At 44.6% G+C, this 23,041-nt stretch overlaps 2 protein-coding genes across 3 annotated transcripts in view; both read left to right on the top strand.

Moving 5' to 3' along the window:
* LOC125765893 (protein purity of essence) overlaps positions 1 to 23,041 on the top strand; it is a 267,808-nt gene that overhangs the window by 137,404 nt on the left and 107,363 nt on the right. The window lies entirely within an intron of this gene.
* LOC125765940 (atrophin-1-like) overlaps positions 1 to 23,041 on the top strand; it is a 34,857-nt gene that overhangs the window by 8,807 nt on the left and 3,009 nt on the right. The window contains exon 2 of one of the 2 annotated variants that reach the window (XM_049431478.1): positions 7,636 to 8,284. The exons of the other annotated variant lie outside the window; for it this stretch is intronic. Coding sequence (XP_049287435.1) covers positions 7,636 to 7,639 — 4 coding nt within the window. The 3' untranslated portion in view covers positions 7,640 to 8,284. Of the gene's footprint in view, positions 1 to 7,635; positions 8,285 to 23,041 lie in introns of those variants that run through there. 2 annotated transcript variants of the gene reach the window in all.

Here is a 23,041-nt window from a genome sequence, read left to right on the forward strand (position 1 = left end):
CTCCCCCCAAACCACCGACGGGGGGATGGGGTGTGATTGGATTCTTTCCCCTCGTTCCGTCCAAACTTCTTACCACGTGAGACTTGGGGTTTTTTGTTTTGTATCTCCCCACCGCTCATCCAAATGTGCCGCACAGCTTCTGGCCTGTACGGATAATTGCATCGGGGTATAGTGAAAAATTCAAACCAACAGTCACAAGCACACACACACACACCAGATGAGATGAGGTTAGAAAGCGCACGGAACTGATCATCCTTCTTCGGGGTGCATTTTAACCATCGCCCATTCTAGACACGCGATCTTAGCTATTTTAATTAGCATTCCATTCACCCATTCGGCAGGGTGTGGGACAGGCCAATGGCGGGACGACGGAATCGTTGGAGCGTTACATTCAATGAAACAATTTATTGGCTGCCCTTCGCTGCCCTTCGTTGCAGCAGGCTGCGGGGCAAATCATTCGAACTTTAAGTGCGGTTTAGTGGTGAAGTTAATCTACCCTCCACATCTCAGCTGTACTGAGGTTGAGAACTGAAGAAGTAGGCCATCCGGGATATACGTCTTGGAAATAAGTTTGGGTTGAACTAACCATAAATTAATGAAGAATACATTTAAACCATAAATAATAGATGATAATGACAAAAGTGTCCCAAAACTCGGCACGAATGCTGGACAAATCTGGTGTTACACATTAAAACGCATAACTAGCGTTACGATGCTTCTTATCGTACTGACTATTGATGATGTAAACACTCCCAGCAGTTCGGCGCTTCCAATGCGGCACCAGTCGGCACCTTCCGCAGCTCTTACATCGCGAAGGTATACAAAATCTCGATTCAATCTACCTACTAATGGTTCCCCTCTCGCTTTTTTTCCGCATTGTTTATCGAAACTAAACCATCGCTAGCACACGAACCAGTATCCCTGCCAATGTGCATTTTACATTCGCAATCTCCCCAGGTTTCTCGCACCGTGTCCAAAGCGCAATCAGCTCACTTCCCCTTTTTTGTGTTGTCTGTTGCATTTTTGTTTTGGTACGTTTTTTTTTTGTTTTATTATTGCCTTCCGGGAGTGTGTGTGTGCTTTTGTGTTTCCCTCGGCTCACTTTTTCCTTACAAAATGTTAATTAGTATCGCGATCATCATCCAGCGCCATGGAAACAACCGTCAACTGGGTGAATATTGTTATCTGAACGTTTCTTCGCTCGCGAATTCCAAGTCTCCGTGGTGGTTCGCATACGGCGTCTAGTGGGAGTGATGTGAGACACAGAGGGAAGACACCCGGAGCAACAAGTTTTAGTACTGGTTTTGGAAGGTTTATAACAAGAACCAGACATAACATGCGACTCCCAGTACCTTGGACATGTTTCGTGATGAACCAATTTTGGGTTGACTTTTCCCCGGTTATCCGGTGTGTGTTTCATCGTTCCGAATCTAAAACATCGGTGTCAGATGAAGATGCTGCTTGTCTTGTTTTGTTAGTTACGGATGGGCCGCTGGACAAACTTTATCCTCCGTGCGCCATTCTGTTTTATAAGCTGTAGACAACCAAGATGAAGACGCGGTAACATGGGAAAAAACCGAACTCGCTATCAAAAACCATCTCTACCTGCACAAACATAGTTCGCTAAATGAACGACTCATTCACCACAGCCACAGATTACCAGAACAGGAAAAGGTGACGAAGATGATTATTTTGCACTCTTCTCAAACCCATCGCGAAAACCCAACGGTTCGTGATGTAACGAAGAGAAAGGCGTACGTTTTTTGTTGCAGCTTTTTTTAACGAAAATATGGAGAGCCATAAGAAAAAAACACGGTTTTAGCGAAATGTCGTGGGCTTTCGCTTATTTTTCCTTTATTACCGCATGCAATCATAATTGTGCAAAATGGTTCCTATGCCTGCGTTAGCAACACTGTTTTACTGCAATAAGAGCTTTGCACTATGTTTCGTACGAATTATTGCTGTATGTTTTCGCCTTCGATTAGCAAATCCACTTACTTAGCGCTTCTTTGGCTACACATCTTTGGCTGCATGCAAAATATCCGATCGCTTTGATGAAAGAGATGGTTTACAATATGTATGGTTTTGACACGATCTTACTATGACGACGCACTACGGGTAGGCGATCGTACGCTTCGAAGCGTAACCGTGCCGCAGACGAAACTTCACACCTTGCTTCGGTAGATCTTTTCCTTTTTTGGTGCTCGGTAGCTGTTTGCTGAAAACAATACGCTTATTAAGGGTGTAAAACAAGCATCATAACAAACGGTAGCACACCGAATGTGGAAGCCACCATCCATTCTGACATTAACGCTTATGACGCATTTTTTTTTCATAGTCTGGAAAAAAATCATTTTAAGATTAAGGTTAATTCTATAAAATTAAAGACTCATTTAAGAAAGTTTGCAAAATTAAAGAATGTTTCCTTTTTCCATCATCTGTAATATTCCGTTATGCTGGCAGAAGCAAACAAATACAAAATGTTACACAATACTGTTAGAAATGGCCAATTATTTAGTGCGGAAGATTCTCAACACCTCTCATCAAGCTGTCCCAAATGTCCTCCAAAAAAGAAGCCCCCGCTGCCGGTACGATAATCGAGCATTTAATCAACGGAAGAGCAATTGTCCCAAAAGCGAATCGTCAACCGAATGGCTAGTCTCACGGGTGCCATCTCTCTCCAAAGTAGATGTCCATATCGTGTTCCAGCTTCCAGCAATGAAACAGCGTACGCTAACCAATTACCTTAAGCTGCTTCCCGAATCAGCTGGAGCTTCATCGCTCATGTACGAAGCTCGTTAAAACACCGCTAGAATTTAACCCAACGAACCGCCTTTACACGTAGCGGAAGCAGGATAAGCTTCGTACGGTGTGGCGTGAGAATTCGAGATCCTGGGCAGCATCGTGCACCAACACGACGGAGACGACGAAAAAGGGCATTCCGGCCGCCAAAGCTATCGAGTTGTCCGATGAAATGACGTTCGCCAAGCAACACGACCTTATGCAGGCTGCGGGCTCCCTAAACCTAAACGTACAACAAAGTTGCGACGCTTAAGTGAGATGTCCAAATGAGCAATTATCCAGCAAACGGTTTTCAATTGACCCAGTCATCGAGGAGCTCGGGGTAGATAGAATAGGCCCAGCGAACCACGTACAGTTTTTAAGTCAAGAGTCCAAGAATGATCTTCGATCTTGTTGAGCCTGCGATGGTGTCGTGTGGTGTTCTTCCACGCTCTCGCACACCGGAGGTTTACCGTGTTACTTTTCACTGAACCGCCAAGCTGGTGCAATTGGGCCATTGCTGATGAAGACGGAGACAAACCGAAAGGTCTGACTACCAAAGGTAGTTAACTCGGAGTGGCATCGGGAACCGCTAACGGAACAAGAATGCACTCGAGAGGATCAATTCCGGGAGTTGGCGAGCTGGCTTGGGCACCGAACTCTTTCCGTTAGACACTAGAGAAGTGAGTAGCGAATCTGGCGCATCTGGAACCGTATCGAATCGAACCGAATCGAACCGGGAATCTTGGTGTTCTCGATGACACTGGGCAAAAACGGGAGCAGTTATCAGAATGGTGAAAGGTGCAGCAAACGATGTCATCTAGGCAGTAACGGTGGAGTGCCTTGTGCGGGAAGGCGACGAGTTTCTTGCATACCCGCTTCAACCCACAATATAGACAGACAAGCAAGATAAACCAGAGATCATAATAATCATAATACAAAACGATGCGATATGCCCAGCACACGAACGGAGCAGCTATCCCGCTGTTCATTATATTCGTCAACGATCGGCAGCAGTCGGCGAAGCGGAGCTGGGGATAAAATTTAATTACCAAGCGGTTACAGAATCATGACAATTTATTCCCCTCTGGCACTCTGGTGTGCTGCAACAGTAGCGTGCAATGTGCATGCGACGAAAGTGTGGAAACGCAGCCGGTGGAACGGGTAACAAAGAAAGCATCCCGACCGATTCCCCCAAGGTGGTAGTATATGGGCAATAAATTTATTCTAGATACCGTTAAGTTTGTTGTGTGCCATGACGCTACCGAGATTCTTATATCCCAGGTGAGGGCTGCAGTATGGCACTAATTTGCGTTGGCATGTTGAGTGCTTCCAGATGCATGGTTTGGTCCAGGATATCTGTACGAAAAAACCTTGAGCTGAAATGAAATTAGAATTCTTCAACAAATTGAACGATCTTTAAAAACACATTTCACATATTTATTGAGGTTTGGATAGTAATGAGGCGTAGCTATTCTTACTTAATTGAATCCAAAATGTTCTACAACATGAAGAATGAGACAATCATCGCGCATCAAACAAAGTTCCTTGAATCTGATAAGAATGTTTGAAATCTTCTCATTTACCATACCAGATTATGCTAATGATCTAAACGGATCTACATCACCGTTTGCTAGTTTGTCTACCTTCGAGCCACATTAGGGTTGATTTATTTTCTCTGATTATGAAACTAAAGCTATCCGCTTATTTTCATTTCACTCGATTAGAAACAAACATAACCTTTAATTGTGAGGCTGGCGTCTTCCAACCTACGAATTTCACTCTAATCGAAGCTTAGAATCCATCCTCCATTAATGTGATTTTAACGTTCTAGCGGGTAGTGGGACACATCCGCATGAAAAACGTTCCTCTTCACCAGTAACTCCTACTCGCTTTGTTGTGTACGCAACAAACCAAAAAAAAACACTAAATAAATCACCGTTCATTAAAATAATTCAATAATTTTATCATCCATTCGGACGACATCAACCGATGCCGGATTAGAAAACTACCAGTACCGTTCGCTATTTCGCTAACGACCCTAACCGGTCATACATTGTTGAACCAGTCCAAGATGGGGCGTGTAAGATAATTATCTGACAGTGGTTTCTTTGGCGCTGGTCAAGAACCAGACGGTTTTCACAGAACTTCCCCCGTGGCCCCGCCGGTGTTGACCGTTGTGTGTAGGAGCAGACTAAAATCAATACACAATTTCCGCAAATAAAATGTGAAACTCCGATTGGGCTTGACATGTGTGATCATTTGTTCTAAGTTTGTGGTTGGCTTTTGTAGTTTTTCTTTTCTTTTCACTTCCCAATCCGATTTGCTATTCTTGATTTTGCGTTTGCTTCCTTCAAATGGCTTGGTTTTGTGAATGAGTGGCCATATTTTTTATCATCTTGAGGGTAAAAACTTTCTTGGAAAGTGGTATCCAGTTGGTATGTTCGTTTTCATTTTATTTATTTCATTTCTAGTTTCATTTTGAGTAGAAAGAATACATGTTTTGCTAATGGACTAGCAAACGGTTCGATAAATAAATCAATATTAGTAGTCTAGACGAATGCCCTGGAATATTTCCGTTATACATATAAATACTGACACTGATTTCTAGAAAAATATTGCTCTTGAACAGGGCTTAAGGTTCAACAGAGGTAAACTAAATAAAACTGACTTTCTGGAAGAACATTTTATTGGAAAATATGAAATACGACAAAAGCGCAATAAAACGTCCTCTTCGTCTGGAGAAAAGTATATTACGTCGCAGTATCACACTCATTAGAACCTCATCCAGCAGAAACTACGCTGGACGTAGAACACCCATGTTTCCCAAAAATCCGGAACGATCCGTCGCCCAGTGCGAAGACGGTCCAGAGCAAAAGAGGATAAAATAATCCACTGTGAAATTAATCTGATTTTTACCCTGGTTTTTTTTTCGCTAAGACGCACGACCTCGCCCTCTCAAGGGCATTGGCGTCGTCAGCATACGTGAGTGGGTTCAAAATATCTCGTGCTGATTTCCATCCCATGGTGGCTTTTCCCAGTAGTGAATGAGAATCGTTTTGTTGTTGTCTTCTTGCGTTGTATAACATGAGACAAATATCAGTGTGGCCGATATCCTTACCCTCGTTCGTTCTACTCTGTTGATGTTTTTTTTTTTGTTGGTGATTTTGCTTTTGTCTGCTGCACGTACCCTAGTGTTGACCGATGGTCATCAAATCGACAGATTTGCCGGATCATTGAACTCGGCTTGACGTTTCGATCTGTTCCATCACCAAAAGTGCCACAGCATCGCGGCGTGCTGGCCGTGCTGAAACACGATCCCAACGCGCGACGATCCCTTTCCTGACGCCCCAAAGTAGCTCGCGATCTGGCGTCGTCTGCTCGAAAATCAATCCACCATGGCGAACACCCAACAAGTGGCCAAGGGTTTTTGGTGCTTGGGCCGGGGATCTGGCGATTTCGAACGCTGTTCCGATCGGTTTGGTTGATTTCCACCAACGAGTCCCACGATATGCCATGGTCCCGGCCGTACCGTAGCCCCACTTACGCTGGCACAGTAAAACAAACCAAACCACAAACAATACATAGCTAACAAAAACACTTTCAATTTGCAACGCCATCGAAATTGCTGACTTCCTCATTCTTGGCGCCAGCGCTAGTTCAATATCCGGATCAACGATGTGTTTTTGCTTTCCGACCGAGCAACATTCACCTGAACCTTTACCGGTGCGCTCGTGCACCTAAAACAAGTGTGCAAACAGCGATCGATACGTAAGTTTTCCGGTCAAATAGAGAAATCAATCGCCATGTCTACATGTCGAAAGCAACAGTTTGAACGTTTCGAACGATTCCATCCGCATTTCTTGTACGGCACATCTGGCCTTCTGGTGCAAGGTGGAGCAAAGCGTTTACCCGCGCCACTTACAGGCATGTTGGACGAACATTTTTTTTTGTTGAAACTATGCTGCTTCTGCAGAACGACAGGGTTACATCGTTAACTGCGGTCAATAATCATCATTAAAAATTAGTTCTATTAACGAAAATTGCAACTCTGACACAAATATTCGATTACTCAACACACCCAACATTCAATGACGCCCAAAGCTCATTTAACCGGACGACAAGAAACAAGCATGGTGTCGATCCGAAACGCAGGATGCAGCTTTACTTTTGTAAATGTAATTAGATATATTTTGATTTCCCATCCACGAAGCACACATGTATGATGCAATGCAACCGTTCGGAATGTACCCACGGTGGACCGTCCTTGTGCATCTTCTCGAGTCGGATGATATCCAACACACGCAACTGTTCACCTCCCAGCTGTGTGACCCTGTGCGTACGACAACATCCTTTTACAAGCTCCAGCGTCGATCGTTCCGATCACGTTCGTCCGGCTGTGGCATTTATACGATCCGCTTCGGGCCACATTACTTTCCCACGTATGTCGAACTTTAAACGATCGGAGCTCTGGCGCACTCGGAATGTGTTGCAAAAGGTTTATACCGTGTACGACACTCACCGCTGCCGGCCACTAGAGCGTCCGATCAGATCATCAACATTTTCCTAATTCATTTCATTTGCCAAATTATCCCAAATTGAAACGAAACGAACTTACATGAAAACGATACCCGGGGTGCTTGCGTCTGAAGTGCAGTACTGGTGTCATGGTTAACGATTTGATACGCATAAGTGATGAACTTAACTGCCAAAAGTGAACCAAACCAGTTTGACCATTAATTATCCATTTCAATTTTCCTTTTTTGCTCCACACACTGTCAGCTTTAATCATCTAATGCTTTTCTTTTTTTCTTTTTACTTGCATGCTCTCGGTAACTCACGTCATGTTAACAGGTAAGTCATCGTTTAATTTCAATGTCAAATTTAGAAGCAAAAAAAATGTCTTCTTAATAAACGATCGACAGGGAGCTGTGAAATGTGGTAGAGTATAATTATTAAAGATAAGGATTTTTTTACTGCTTTTTTGATATTTTCATAATTTGCATGGTTAATCTCAAGTTCACCTTGGTCACCTGTTGAGCTTTAAAAATCGAACATGTGGTGCAATTTTGAAGCTTTTTTTAACATTATCATTTACAATGTTTTGTTAACAATTTCATTACTTTTTTAATATAAAACCATGTCCATTTTGAAGCTATAAATGAATCCAAAAATGATCAGATAACAACAGTAACAATCGAGAAATTCGAGCTTTCATCTCAAACCACAACCATAATAGCACGGATATTTACAGCCACCAGGTCATCATTTAGCCAATGCTAATTGATTATGATCACCATTGCCGCTGTGCAAAAAGTTAATCCCAACCGAAAACATGGGAAACAATTCGCCGACGACGAGTTCGTCGTAAAACGTCGGGCATCTTCCACAAACCCCTGTCGGGGACGTGCCAAAGTGATCGTATAATTTTCAATTCCTACAAGTCTTACAACCCACAAACCCAAAGCAGCGTGGTGCGTGATCACAATTCTCGAACCGGCACGAGAGTGCGGCGCGAAAAAGCTCACGCGTTACCGGGACCGACAGTTCACGGTTGCGCGACCCCGTCAACACCCGGTGAAACTGTCAGACTGTCAGTGAAAGTTTTTGAACATTTTCCCACATCACTAGGTACGCTACAAAATGAAAAATAAAAAGTGATACATATACATATAAAACCATGGCGCACTTTCATTCCGCGCCCATCGTTCGCATCAAATGCTCGGAAATGCTCGAAAGTTATTGCACAAAATTAGTAGCAAATGGCAATCGTCAGCCCCATCATCAGCACCGGGTGTCGTCGACTTGTGGCAAAAGGCGTACTTTGTTGGTCGAGCAAAATTCACAACGCTGCAACGCAGCTGCGGCCACATTCTAACAATTGGTGCACCGTCAAACATTGGGACTGGGAATAAAATTCTCATTATTGTCCCCTGCCGCAAAAGGGGGGAGGGGGGGGGGGAAGAAGGGGCGGGATGCTCGCGCGACAATGAAGACGATGAAAAACGCATACGATTCCGTTTGCCGGTCGTCGGTCCATTGACAAGATGCTGCACACAGCGTCAGCGCTGACAGAAAGCCAAACCCGGAGCAAGTTTGTTCGCCATTTCATGAAGTGAAGATTTATGCGCGCTTAGCCATAAATTCCGACCTGTTAGAAAAGTTGCTACTGCCTACTGACGGTTGTTGGGACGCCACTGCACGCGGTGTAGGAAATGATAATGGTTTAAAAAAGGGAAGCAGACACAGCACCCCCACGAGGGTGCCCTAATGATGAATTGTATGGCAGCGCATTAATGCATCGCTGGATTTCCCACGATTTTGATACAGTTTCACCACCAACGATGCAGCGATCATCCGAATAGATCGCTCGTTTTTCAGCGCCTGTCCCACACATACCGGCCGACCGGTCTAATCTAGATGCGACGTCACGCACAACTTTTCGGTGCACTCTTGACGTACGAGGAAAACATTCGTACAGGAACCGGTGGCAAATCATCTTCGCATTGCAATGACTTCGAGCGGTTGCTTTGGATGCTTTAATTTCTTCCAATTGTACCAAAGTTCAACTACCCTTGTTAGCTCGTTATCGTCTGCAATTAACATCTCAAACCTGGAGTAGGTGCAATTTAGATAATACAAAATTGTAGTAGTTTTCTAAAAAAAACCTTGAACTTTGAACACATTAAAGGCTAAGAATACCCAATTTAATATATAAAAGAAATTACTCAAATGAACTTTTATGATATAGAAGAAATACAGCCAAACAAAACAGTTGAGGTTGATAACATCCCCTTAGTGAAAGTTACATTCCACCCTTCTGTTGACCCTTCTGTTGACCGTGAATCATTGTGTGGACTTTTTCGGTCATCCTAAACGAAGGTCAAAGCCATCGCAGGTGTGAGCTGAAGAAGATGGGAAACTTCATCAACCGCACAGTTCATAAGTTGCACAACGCCCCCAAGCGATACTGCGGTGTTATGTTTCATTCAATGATCTCTTAAATACACCTCATGCCTACATCGTAGCACTAGCAACTACATATGCACATTAAAAACGTTACGGATGTTCCTCTACATCAGCCAGTTTGAACGGCTTTACACAATTCTCTTTTACAGCTTTTAGTTTTTGAAAATTTATAACTTCCGATCAACCAGCCTTGCGTTGCATTTACCTTGTACCAAAAACAAAAAAATAGACAGACAACATAACAAGCATGCTCGAAGGCTCAACCCGTACACATGCTGCGTGTGTCGTTTCATTTCCTAACATTCGCGTGCCGGATATAGCAATGCGCTCAAAACGTAAAAATAACGAAAAACTTTCACTGAAAGATGTTTTATGTTCAGCATCTTGACACCCCGTGCCATGATGATTGTTTCCTGGCTTCCTGGATATGCCATGTAGTTTGAAGAATTTCATCACCCTGCGGCTGCTTCTAATTTACATTCAATATTTATGCACCAAAACAGCGCGATAAGCGCGCTTGGGCACGCCTTTAACTTTAACGGATTACAACTCTCGATTTCAATTCAAAATGCCAGTGGCCGACGAGTGTTTCGTTTCGTTTATCTACTGATTTAGATTTAAGAAAAAGGAATTGGTATTATGCAGACTACGAATGAGTTAAAATCCTTCAACAGTTCATCGTCAGCGGCTGGCGTCTTATGGTCCAAGATTTAACAAACATTATCACACTCCACTTGAGGATCAACTCTGGAAGTCCTCATCTACACGATCCACAGCTACGATCACGCTCACGATCCAAGGATCTATTCAGCGAAAGGGTATATCAGTTGTCCGCGGGGGTCCGCGTAGGTCCGGGTGACCGCGAATTACTTAGCGCACTTAGCACAGTAATGGGGAAGTCGTAAAACCATCCCTCACCATTTTCAGAAGGATCCCCTCGCCGTTTGTTTCGTTTTTCGTTTCGGACCCAAAAGGCCCTGAAAAAGAAAACCAATCAGGATACAGCGTGTCACACGCTGATAGTTTACGATGCGAGGGATTTACCCAAACGGATTGTCCCCTTTCGGTAGAACGTTTCGTTACGCCACAGTGATGGTCGTAGCGGTTAAATCGGCCGGTTGAGCTGTCGATAGAGACGATTTATAGCCATCATTAAAACTTCCATTTCCACGTCGCTCTTCGATGCTGGCTCATCCCCGTCTGGTCCCAAAACCTGCTCCTTTGCCAAACAGCGCCGTGTGTGAGCTTAAACACCGGTGCTCTAAATTCTGTTCCTCCTGCCAGTGGGTCCAATGGCAATTTCACGTGCTTCAACGTCACAACCGGCTGCAAAACACTAGGCGCACGGTATGTACCTTAGCGGCAGGTGTCAGTAGAGGCAGGATACTATCTAAACCATTGCATCTTGGCATGATTTATTCCGAAGCAATCGTTATGTCAGTCGGACGTCGGACGGTGTAGCTTCTGTGCCAGCCGTCGCCGTACCAAACCTCCATCCGCCCCCTTTAAAGGGCACCCACAGAGCGGGCTACGTCACCGCATCGCTGTACAATTCGGTAACGGTCTCTGTCAATCCCCGAAAGGCATCGGTTTGGACGGTAGGTGGCGTAGAATGTAGACATCCCGGCAGTCTCACGCGGGCTTGAAATATCTCCACGGGTTTCGCCGCGTACATTCAAGACACTCCTCCGCTTACTGCCCGAAACCATCCCCAAACCTGCAGGAACCACGGGAAATCGATGAGTATCTGTTTTTTTCCTCCTTTGGGGTTTTGAATATTTATGCCAATTCTCAATCCGATTCCACCTGCATCGTAACCGCTTCGCGACTTTTTATCTCGATTGCTCCTGAAGTTGAACCAAAGCAATTCAGCCAATTCGAACCAGAAAAAGAAAAATACCATTAACACTGACCGGTACCAGGGTCCGGTTCTAGCACTAACCGGCATCGATGGGTAGGCAGACGGTTACATAACCCACTTCCATTCGGACGACCGGCCCAAAACGAAGACATGCTATACCCTGCGGTCCATCAAAGTGAGGTCGGCGGAATTCTGCGCTAGAAGAAAACGAGTTATACCTTGTCGAAGTGTGGAATCGCCCAGGGGCTTGTGGTGAGAATCCTTTCCAGCCACGAAACTGTGTCAGGTGTAACTCAGCTGACCATTTCGTAACGGTGTGCATTGCAGTGGGACCTGCACCCGGCATATGGACATCCGCTTCCCAAACGTTGTATTTTTTTCTCTCTCTCCCCGATCCCGGGTGTGGATTAGGCAGCCCTGATAGACTCGCGATACGTTCTGCACGATTCATAGCCGATGGTAAACGGCAGAACTGTCCTACTTGTTCGGTACAAAACCGGCACAAAAAAAAACCCGACGACTTGTGTACGACGAGTGCAATCCAAAACCCGGTTCTACATGCTAAACCTAATGGTCATGGCGAGTGCATGATTTGTGGAAGCTGATATCGCTCAAGGCATTGAAATAACTGTGTGTAGCTAGTGGTGAAAGAACAGTTCTTAATTGCAGAAGTGATGTGAAAGTCAACATACTAATATTGTTCCGAATGTTCTGAAGATTGTAATTTTATAGGTAGAATTCAGAACTCATTTTGGACGAATTTTGTGATTTCTCTAAGTTGTTGGCCTCAACGTTCTAAAGTATCTTATAGAAAATCAGTATCTGCCGATTTAGGCGATTTCAGAAAAATGACTTACTCTATCCTGTGAGGTAATGTTCCAGAACTTATTCTTTTATATCCACGACTGTTGGTGTCCTGGACCAAAGGACCTATTCCTCAAGATCCTCAATTTCTATAAAACCGTGTACGCTAAGAGAATACCCGATTTTAATGTAACTGTAGTTATCAATGTAATTAATTTTATTGTATCTTCAGAATAATCTAACAAGAATCTGAGGTTTCAATGTGAAAGGATTACCTACTCAAACGTTCACACACTATCAGTTCCTAAGTGATGGCCACCCATACATTGTGAATATCGCCTATTCAAAAGATCTTTTCGTTAAACGTGTTTGACAATACGACTTTAATTCATCTAAATGAACTAGTATCCCAAACACTCCACCCCGGATGTCAGGTGTAGAAATATTCCAACAAAACTTCTGCGTAAAAGTCATAATCACACAGAAACCGTCGTAATCGACCCAATGCTGAATAATTTCCGTTATCTGCTTCGATCATCTAACCAAGCTTAACGATCTGCTTGGCCACTACGATGGATGAAAACAAAACCAGCGCCAGCCTAAAGCGCAAAACAATGTCCCCAATTGATGGGTTGAAAAATGACTCCGCACGCGCCATTTGACTGACTTTGCATGACTAATGGTTTCATTTGCTGTCGATAAATTACACCGCCGTTTGTCTGAACCGTACTTTTGTTTGTGCCACTGTGCTTTTCTGTTGCTGTTGTTGTTTTTTTTTCATGTCCACTCTCGGCTACTACCCGCCGAATAAGATACATGAACAACAACAAAAAACGACATAATTCCACTAGACGCCAGCCCGTGAGAAAGTGAACGGTACGGTTGTGATTATTATTTTGGAGGTCTATGTTTTTGCTTGCCTTGCCCGGGGCCTGGTCCAGTAAAGTTTGTCTTTATTCCGGGATATAAAAGGTGCCTAAGACACACAATAAAACTAAATGAAAGAAAAAAGCTGGCTAGTACCCGAAGAAAGTTTTGAACGAATCCTACGCGACAGCCGGCTTAACCGTAAACCGAGAAGCCCATAGATCCAGAGGACATAACAACTGGGACGTTCCCAGGTGTCGATAAAAATGATTGAAATGCGTGTGACGCAAATGGGTAAGGGGGGAAGTCTACTTACGCAACACCTCTTCATGCCGATCGATACCCTCTCACCTTCCCCTTCAGCAGGGGGACAAAAGTTAGAAGTAGTGGTAGTGCGCAAGAAAAGCATAATTTAACCTGAAACAGATAAAAAGGAAAGAAAGGAGAAAAATAAAACTGTCACTTTCATAATCGCCACCAAGTACAAAGTGAGAGATTACGGGTTTCCGAACGTAGGTTTTTTCTTTGCGGAAGACGACGGCATACGCAGCGCAATACAGCGCAATAACACCCTGTACACCGGGTGGCGTTTCCTGAACCTAGCGAGGTTTCGGACCTGGTCACTCTGGTGCGGCCATAGGCGCGTAAGACGCGTAGACGCGCGTGCAATTGTACGGACGCTATAATTAGGTGCAAGCGATCGTCATCAGACCACCGACACGGGATGGACACCGAGACCTACGGCGGCCAGGGTATTACGTATCGCGCACGATATCGAAAGATCGGCCAATCCAGTTCGGGTCTGCACCGCGTGCCGATACACAGCGTTATCGATGCGAATCTTCAATTAACTTGCAACCGATCTGGCAATATCTAATGATCGATTGCCACCGGCCCGAAACCCGAGGGGACCATCGAACCGGCGATAACCCGTCGAGCAAGATTGATTTATCGTTTACCAATTGCAACTGCTAGCTTTCCCCCGCCCATCGAATTTCAATCCGATAGCGAAAATCCTCACTATCTTTGCTTTCAAAAATGAAGAAAAGCCTTTAATGCTTCATCTGCACACACTTTGCACCAACGCCTTGTGCTTTTCCTCTAGCGTCTAGTAAATAAATTACCAAACAAAACACTATCGCCTCCCAGTGGCTTGCCAGTGGAAGAGCACACCATTTAACATTCCGTGCCCGGGTGTTGATAATAGGCACCGAAGTGCAACTGCAACCTGGTGCTGGTTCGCTGAATGCATCCACCCGTAGCCAGGCAAAAGAACTGCAAAGAACAGTACCGACCGGTACTGACAAAGCACACCAAAACAAAAGCTAAACGGTGCAACATCGGTACGAGCTGCTTTCAGCTTTTCAAACCCATGCACCAAAACCACAATGGAACAAACACGTGAAAGTGAAAGCCTGTATTCTGTCTGTAAATTGTCTTAAGGTGTTTTTGTTTTCTTCCCCCGCGAGTGTCTCTCTCTCCTTCCTTCTCATTGGTTCACTTTCCAACACAACATAAACGGATAAAGGTGTAGTCAAGGTGTTTATCGACAAGGTGCACTGGTTTTCCCCTTTTTTGAGGGGTGCATTCTTCCGTTCGCAGAACGCGGCCGATTTTTTTACCTTCTGTTTGGGTATGATTATACAGATTGCTTTGTAATTGTTTTTTTTGCGTTTTGCTGACCTTAATTGTGAATGTCTTTTTACAGAATGTGTAATAAAAATAAATCAAACAATCGTCATAAAAGCGATACCATATGTGAAGCTTTGCTTTATGCTTTTGTGGTCGATAAATGTTGGATATTAAAGCACAATATGGTGAGAAAGGATTTCCTTCCAAATTGTCGGACCGCTGCGTGTGTATGTTGGTAAAATTTAACATTCATTTGTACGAGCGCCCGTACAATTGTGCCTTATGAAAGACGCATTGTTAATGCTCCGAGCGGTAGCACATGAACATGGAACATGTATTTTCATTTTCATCATTTTTTCACCCCCCCTTTCGCGCTATTCAACCGTCACCGACGTGAAAGGCGCTTGCGGAGCAATTTCCAATGTGCAGGATGAAAGCGATTGCTCACATTCTTGCAACAGGGCGGGAGCGATAAAGAAATAAACCGCGTGTTGGTTGGATCGATTGCACGCCCCAATCGGGTGTCGGTAGCCATGTCGATCGGCATCTCAGCATAACGCCTTTGCCGCGATCGCGGTACCGAAGATCGATCGAAAGTGAGGTATACATTCGGTGATGTAGTGAGCCCGATATGATATATCAGCTGTGTGTCGATTGTTTCATGGTTCAGCAGCTGCGGGAATGGAGAAAAATCCGAACCAACGCGTCTCGTCTGGATGTGATAGTGTGGCCCGCCCAGTGTGCGGTAGGTCGACGATCTACATTTGCTGGTACGATCGACGCACCGGTACAGTACGCCACACATGCTGCTGATGCTACGGTTTGCGACCTGCTTTTTTCCACCATTGCAAGCGCATAGAGTGGGTACATGCTGGATAGATAAATGCAAACTTAATCGAGATCTGAGGCCATTAAGTTTGAGGAAAGATTTTTAAACGCATTAAATCAAATTGCTACTGTTCCTTTGTGTAACGTGCAAGCGCATTAGTCGGGAAGTCAATTTTCTTAATGTTTTATCAAAATTGATAATTCTTTCTTTCCGCCTTCAATTATACTTGAGCAATTAGTTCAATTCTCACTTCTTGTAGCAAAATGCATTTTTTTTTTTTTGATAAATGGTTTGGGAACTCACTTTTGTTAAAATAATATATTTTTTTAATAAAGCTGCAAGAGCAGGAGTAGAGTATGATAAAAATATTTCAAACTCACTTCATCTCAAGCGATCATAGCAATGTTGCGACAGATGCAACAAACCTCAGCATTGGCATGGGTTTGGCCTCGTTCGATCTGGCCGAAAAGTAGGTAACGCGAGCGTGCACTTACCGTAAGCAAATTACGGTTGTTCCTGTTTTATTTCGTCTTCGCCTAGATACTGCAGCTACAGCAGCCAAAGCAGAAAGCAAACCCGTGCGGGACCACTACCGACACCTGTTCCGACGCAACCTTGCCGAGGTTGCGATGCATGGCATGCGCGCGATCTGAACCAGAACTCCGGCTCAGCCTTGTCTGGAGGTGGTTGTTAACACACGCGAAATTGATTAAGCGAGAATTTACAATTACCTCGCTCTCACTATTTCTCGCTCGAAAAGGGCTCGTATTACCCGTGGACCATTTTCGGACGACAAAAGTGTTGGACGATCGACATGGTGTTATTCTGCATCACAACCGATCTGCTACACCATTTGGTTACGATTCTTGATGGGATACATTTTTTGCAGCCGGGATGAAAACTTGTTTCTCACCGCGAGCTATTCAGATGCTACAATAAAACAAAGTGTTCAAACAACAGCGTAAACAATCATGTCGTGTGACATACCATAGAGCTAATCAATGTTTTATTCCACTCCACACCGAGCTTGGCCGGTGTGAGATGTGTTCGTTTAACAGCATTCCCCCCGTTTCGAAAGCATGCAAACTATTCAATAAACGATTTAAACTTAATTTGCATAATCTATTCAGCACAAATATCATCAGGACCTCCTGGCGAAAGAATGAGTTCCAGCCAAACGGGGTATCGGGGCGATATCGATATCACCCAGAATTATCGCACATTCCGCACGACAGATTTATGCCCATCTGAGGACATTGTAAACGTCTTTCGAACGCGTATTGTTAATACAGTTATGCCTATAAACTGATACCGAATCGAGCCACTTAATGAACCAATTTGACAATCTACAGTTAGCAGCTAACGAGAGCAGAATGTTTAAAAGATTGAAGCCGTAAACTAATCGGGACCGTATCTGGTTCGGAATTCTGACAGGAATGTATAAAATGGTAATCATAAATGGCAAGATAACCATCAACGTGCAGTATAAACTGTTTTCATGTTCAAAGCAGCTAACAAAACATGGCTTTCGAACGTTTTTATGGTGATTCGATAGCCCAATTCTGAGTAACGCAACTGGAAACAAGATTTGTTAAGTCAATGTAGCACTTTGTGGAAACTACCTGTTGGGAAATCATTTGCCAGATGTTCCTTTTTTTTACTTTTAATGCCACCACAAAACACGGGAGTCCATTTGCACAAATATGGATAACCTCTTTTAGTGGCACTTTGCAAGATGATATAATTCAAAAGATGATGGGAAGCGACCATCCAATGTCTAACACTAAACATTCGCGACCGTAAAACAAACACTATTTTAGCACCTACCGGTCAAACACTAATTTATCATCATTTATTTCCAACGTGACTCATCTCGCGATTCACGTACTGACCGGAGCGTTGTTGTGCCTTTTTGGCACCGTGGCGCGAACCCGGACGGATGGTTCATTGTTTGAGCATCGCACGTATCACATCATCCCGCGCTTATGATTTCATCGTCCCATCGGGCCCATGGTCCAGCAGTAACCATTATGCTCTCGGCATGACACCTCCGACATACGAAGTGCCTGATAGTAGGTACACCAAGTGTCCTCTGTCGCTCGTCGACGCCTGGAAACGACTTTTACTTTCTGCGCTACAGCGTTGACTTCACTTCCCAGCACTTAATGGTCGTGCGGCGGGGTCTGGCAGACATGGCGGAATTACCGCTGAACAGTGCTGGATGTACCGGAGGGCCTTGCATTACCTCACAAGTCAATGAGCCGTTGACCGATCCAACCAGCACTCCATCATTGGGCTGCTTTGCGAACCGATGCGTTACGCTTACTCGTCCACCGGGTGATGGGCATCTTCGGACAGAAACACAGCCATACGCGCACCGGTTGCGGACGCTCCAGAGCCACTCATTAGCACTGGCTGGGCAATAAATCATGGATTCACTAGCGCAGCCACCACCAATGTTGCTTCAGTAGTCAGTCGTTTTTTTTTTGTTTGTGCCTTGCAATTATTAGAAGAAGGAAGACGCTCCCGGAGCGATTATTAGTGCCGATGTTCGATGGAATGATCGGCCGGTTACCATCGTTACGATTTGGTAAGCGATGGCTTTTGCAAAAAAAAACCCCAGCTGGAATGGATGCTTCCCTCATTCGTCTAACCCGTTGCGTTTCCCCTTGCTAAAACGCGCAAAGCATCTGTTAGCCGATGATTGTATCAAATCTTTCAATCGATTTGATCGTTGCATTGATCACACGATAAACGGGGCAGTGTGTTGTCTAAGTATAGGTTTCGATGAAGTGGGAAATTGATAGGCGGTTACACAGGAACCACCCAGCCAGGAACTTATCAATTGTTGAGCGTTTATGTGTTGCGATAATGCGCACTGGACGACATTGGTGCGTCATACGATGCAGAGAACTAATTATCGCCCTGACATGTGCTTGAGGTGTCGACTGTCTCTTGAGAAAGTGATTGCTTCCTGGCCTGTTTCCTTTCACCATTCGTTATGCAACGTGATGCTGCAGATGCAACGTACATAATGTAATGCTTTGGACCTTTTTTCTTCTTGTAGTCGAGTGCTTTGAAGTCTCATTACACTTAACAGCACTTGAACAATTCCTTAGTTTGATATTAATTAATGATATTTGCTCTCCTTCTCCTTGCTGGCAGTACTTACGATCGCTCTCTACGATCGCTGAATATAAACGAACTAATGTACCACGCTAAGCTCTTCATTTCTGCATCATTTCAACGTAACGCCTATTTGTTTCAACACGCTCACATCCACGTTCGCTTTAAATGTGATTTAATATGTCGCTAATCGTCACCAGACGCGACGGCTAATAGTATTCGAATTCAATTACGTCCCACTTGGCAACACTTTTAACTTTTCATCCACGAATGTTCACGATGTCACGGCGGTATTCGTTATGCGAGGTACTAACGGAGACCAGACCAGTTTCGCCACGGCCACAGGTTCAATGCTCTTAATTTGCATTCGATGCGAACCGACATCTTCTGGCTACTGGGTGCCTTCCACACCGTCAGCTCGAAGTGGTTGGTTCGGGTAGGTAAGTTCATACTGCATGATCCACAACCCGTCCTGGGACCGATGCGCCGGACGTCGTCGCTTCTCCGCTTGATGGAAGCGAAAATGTCACGCAGTTTGTCACCTGCCACGCTTGCGTTACGCCTGAATGCTGCGGAAGGCGAAAAGGCCGCCAGAAGCAATCGGATCAACATGGCCGTGCCCCAAAACGAATTAAGCCGATTTGTCCGAGCGAGAAAGTGTGAAACAGCGTGGTTGAGCTAATCGTATCGCTTTGCAGATGGAGCATAGAAATTGGGACAGAACAGTGCGGGCACTAGGTCAATTCCGGACCCACCAAACGGTTGGTGCCATTTTTGCACGAATCAGTTTCATTTTCGGTACGGTTAATGAGCTTTACTTTTCATCCCGCTTTTCACAGCAAATGGCGAGTTTGTAGCGAAAGTAAAGATGTTTTGCTTTAGTTTCTTCTTTGGTTCTTTGCACTAAGCTCTATAATCCTCCAACATTTCCCAAGTGGAAGATTTATACATGTGCTTCCTTCATTAAAAAAATGCAATCGACTATTAAGAAGTACCTCCAGATACTTCCGATACGATACGTGATGGGATTCGAACATAACACAAGCTCGCGGTAGACACCAAACCGAATTGAACGGCAAAAGGAAACGTTCGGTAAACTGCACTGATTATGCAAACCGTCAATCATGCAACTGCTGCAACATGCCAAATCGCTCGATCACCGACCAGCTACCGATCGGCACAGCCTCCCCTCAGACAGACATACGAATAGGAAAGCACTCACATGTCTCGGCGCTACCTTGAGTGTCGGGGCCAAAACGCAACCGATGTTGTAAAAAGCTGTCGATGGATTAGTCAGCTTGGGTTCGTGACGCAGACCACTCTCAACTCCTCGTGTCTCTCCCGGAGGTGTGTGTGTGTGTGTGTGTGGCCGGTAATTTGCATACTTGGCGTGAATTTGAGCATGCAATAACCACGAACAGCTTCTTCGGTTTGTTACTCCGAGTCACGCCGTCGCACCGGCCGAGACCGTCTATGGCGGATTTAAAACGAACGATGGTCACCGGCAGACACGGTGAGTAGCTTTCCTCACGCGATTAGACGGTTACGCGACACCTAAAGTTGCCACCTCACTCATTAACCTGCGACGGTGCGAATACGAGCAGCAGCACTTCAGGTTCATGCACCTGAACAAAGTCGTCCGAAGCTTTGTCTGCGGCGCACCATCGAGGACGCCTACACGAACAAACTGAACGCGACTGATTTGAAGGATTTTGAAGACGCATTACCTATCGATAAAATGCAATTATCCTGTAGTGCCGTGCTACAAATATACCCTTCCAAACCCTTATCAACGATACAGGTTTTGCACAGTCGATCGCGACAACCAATTATGCATTTGCTTGCTGCCAAGAACGGTCTCTTACTCGGGAAGGAATGGGCGAGAATCGTTTCAAGAAAAAGAGTGAACAATTTTTCACCAACACGCTGACGGCCTAAGGCTGGAAGCACATGAACCAGTCAATCACACGCCACATCGCGATCAACGTCGATCGAGACGGTTACCCTGAGAAGGTTCCAACCGGTGGGCAGCCCGAGGCTATAGGACGAGGCACACACAAGCTGACTTGCCTGCCGGGTCGATAAAAAGCTGCTGGCAGCTGATGTCATTCACTTTCGCTCACTGCAACGGAAATTAATAATTATTTCTCTCAAGCAGACAGTTCATACAGCAAGATTTGCAAACCCAATGTAAAGCGTATCGTTGAAGAATGTTGGACAGGAGATTAATTAACTACCGAATCATGTTTATTTACAATGCATCGGAGTTTTAAAGGCAAATACTTCTCCACAATATGTTTTTGTGTTAAATGCCCTTTACTCGTGACAACCATTTATCAGCCAGTTTGGACATCTTGATAACGTCAAAAGCCTGAAGCTCAGTAGCACAAGTACGAATTTCTTTGCTGCTAAACACGCGACTCTTTTCAATGTCCTCAGGTGCAACTCTGGCAGCAAGTAATTGATTCAATCTCGCGAATCGTACACAAATAATTCAATCTGCTAATGAAAAGAGCAAATCTCTTTGAAAATCCCAAACCGTGGTGTGTTTGCAAAACAATGTATGCACATAAAAGTTCAACCCAATGACATCCTTCGTGTCGAGTTTCGACTTTTACCAACTTGGGGACACCTTTTTCCAACCCAAAACACACACTCTCAAACAGTCCCAAATGTTGCCCCAAAAACCGGTACGAGAATCATATTTCGACGCATATGAATCATACGCTGGTTTGCCTGGGGCAGACATTATTACATTGAAGAAAGACAACAACACAAAAAAACACTGCAAATGTACCAAAAAATGTTTGGTCGTGTGAATGAGTAACGTTTCATTTTTTGTCATCTGTCATCTGTCTTGCTGCCCGTTCACGGTCAGTTACGAATCGAATAAATTGCAACCGCAAACTTTGGCAAACACAACGCATCCTTCACCGGTTTCCCTGCGATCCGGGGTTTTGCGGTGTGCACAATTTGTCAATTCAATACCATCCAATCAACCTTTCTTGTGCTAACGTTTCGCTTACCCGACGCAAACATCATCATCGACAATTCGCCCAAGGTCCAGGAACCGGTGGCTGTGTTTTCGAATCGTGCTGCAATCGCACTGCCACCAACTTTGGAAACCCTATTTGAACGAATGGAAACCGCACTGCCTAACCAATCGAGGAATCTCGTCATGTGATGGGTAATTTCTTAATTAAAACAACAATGGGATGCTCACGGTTAAATATTCCGCTCGCCTGTGACAGGACGATCGGTGCGACCAGGCGCGATACCTTCGACGGATATCTAGCAGAAACAGGGTACAATAGGACCGAACGAAGGAGTCAAAATAGATCTGAGAATGCAGACACCACTAAATTGCTTTCGTAAATTCGTGTCTACAAGCAAAACCGACATCCGATCTACGACCACTCACGTTGACGCACTGGCGCAAGCAAGATTACGTTCGACATGAACATCGTCATTGAGAAACGCACGGCAACAAAAGTAATGAAGATGCGGAGAGTTAGCATTTACACGCTAGCTACGCGACCGTCTTAATGATCAAATATTTAGACGCTCAGCGACGCACATCCACACGGGCTCACACTGCTCTACACGAGCCGATCTAGCGTGACCGTTCGATTAACGCCGATTGCCACCACGGTGGGAAACCACCTTAGGCCGGGCTAAATAAAGTTCACACTGTCGGGGGTCAAACCTCGAAAACCGACCGATTTCCTACCATCTTCGATCAGTCGATGCATTCCGGAAAATATCAACTACGAACGTGAACCCTCAGCGTGGTACAAAGCGAACGGAGATGATCAAGATTACCCAAAGGTCGACATGATCAACGTTCTACTATGCTTAAAAAAATTATTAAAAGACCAAGTCTTGCATGATCTTGCTGCTACTATTTTTTATGTGAAGTTATTCAACTCAAAAACAAGTTTTGGGTAATCTTTATCGGTTGCTATCCTTGCAAAAGACGTTTGAAATTATTTCCACCCTTCCGCTTAACAATGAACAAAACAAAACTACTTTCATCCTCACTCCTCATACCAGTCAACTCAATCTGCCAAGATAGCTGACGCATGCACTAACCAAAATTTGCTCAAAGAAAACTTGCCCAACGTTAATGTGCAACAGGATTTCTAATTTGTCCTTTTTTTGTTTTTTTTTAC

The sequence above is a fragment of the Anopheles funestus genome, chromosome 2RL (genome assembly GCF_943734845.2).
Source record: "Anopheles funestus chromosome 2RL, idAnoFuneDA-416_04, whole genome shotgun sequence".
Taxonomy (NCBI): Eukaryota; Metazoa; Arthropoda; class Insecta; order Diptera; family Culicidae; genus Anopheles; species Anopheles funestus.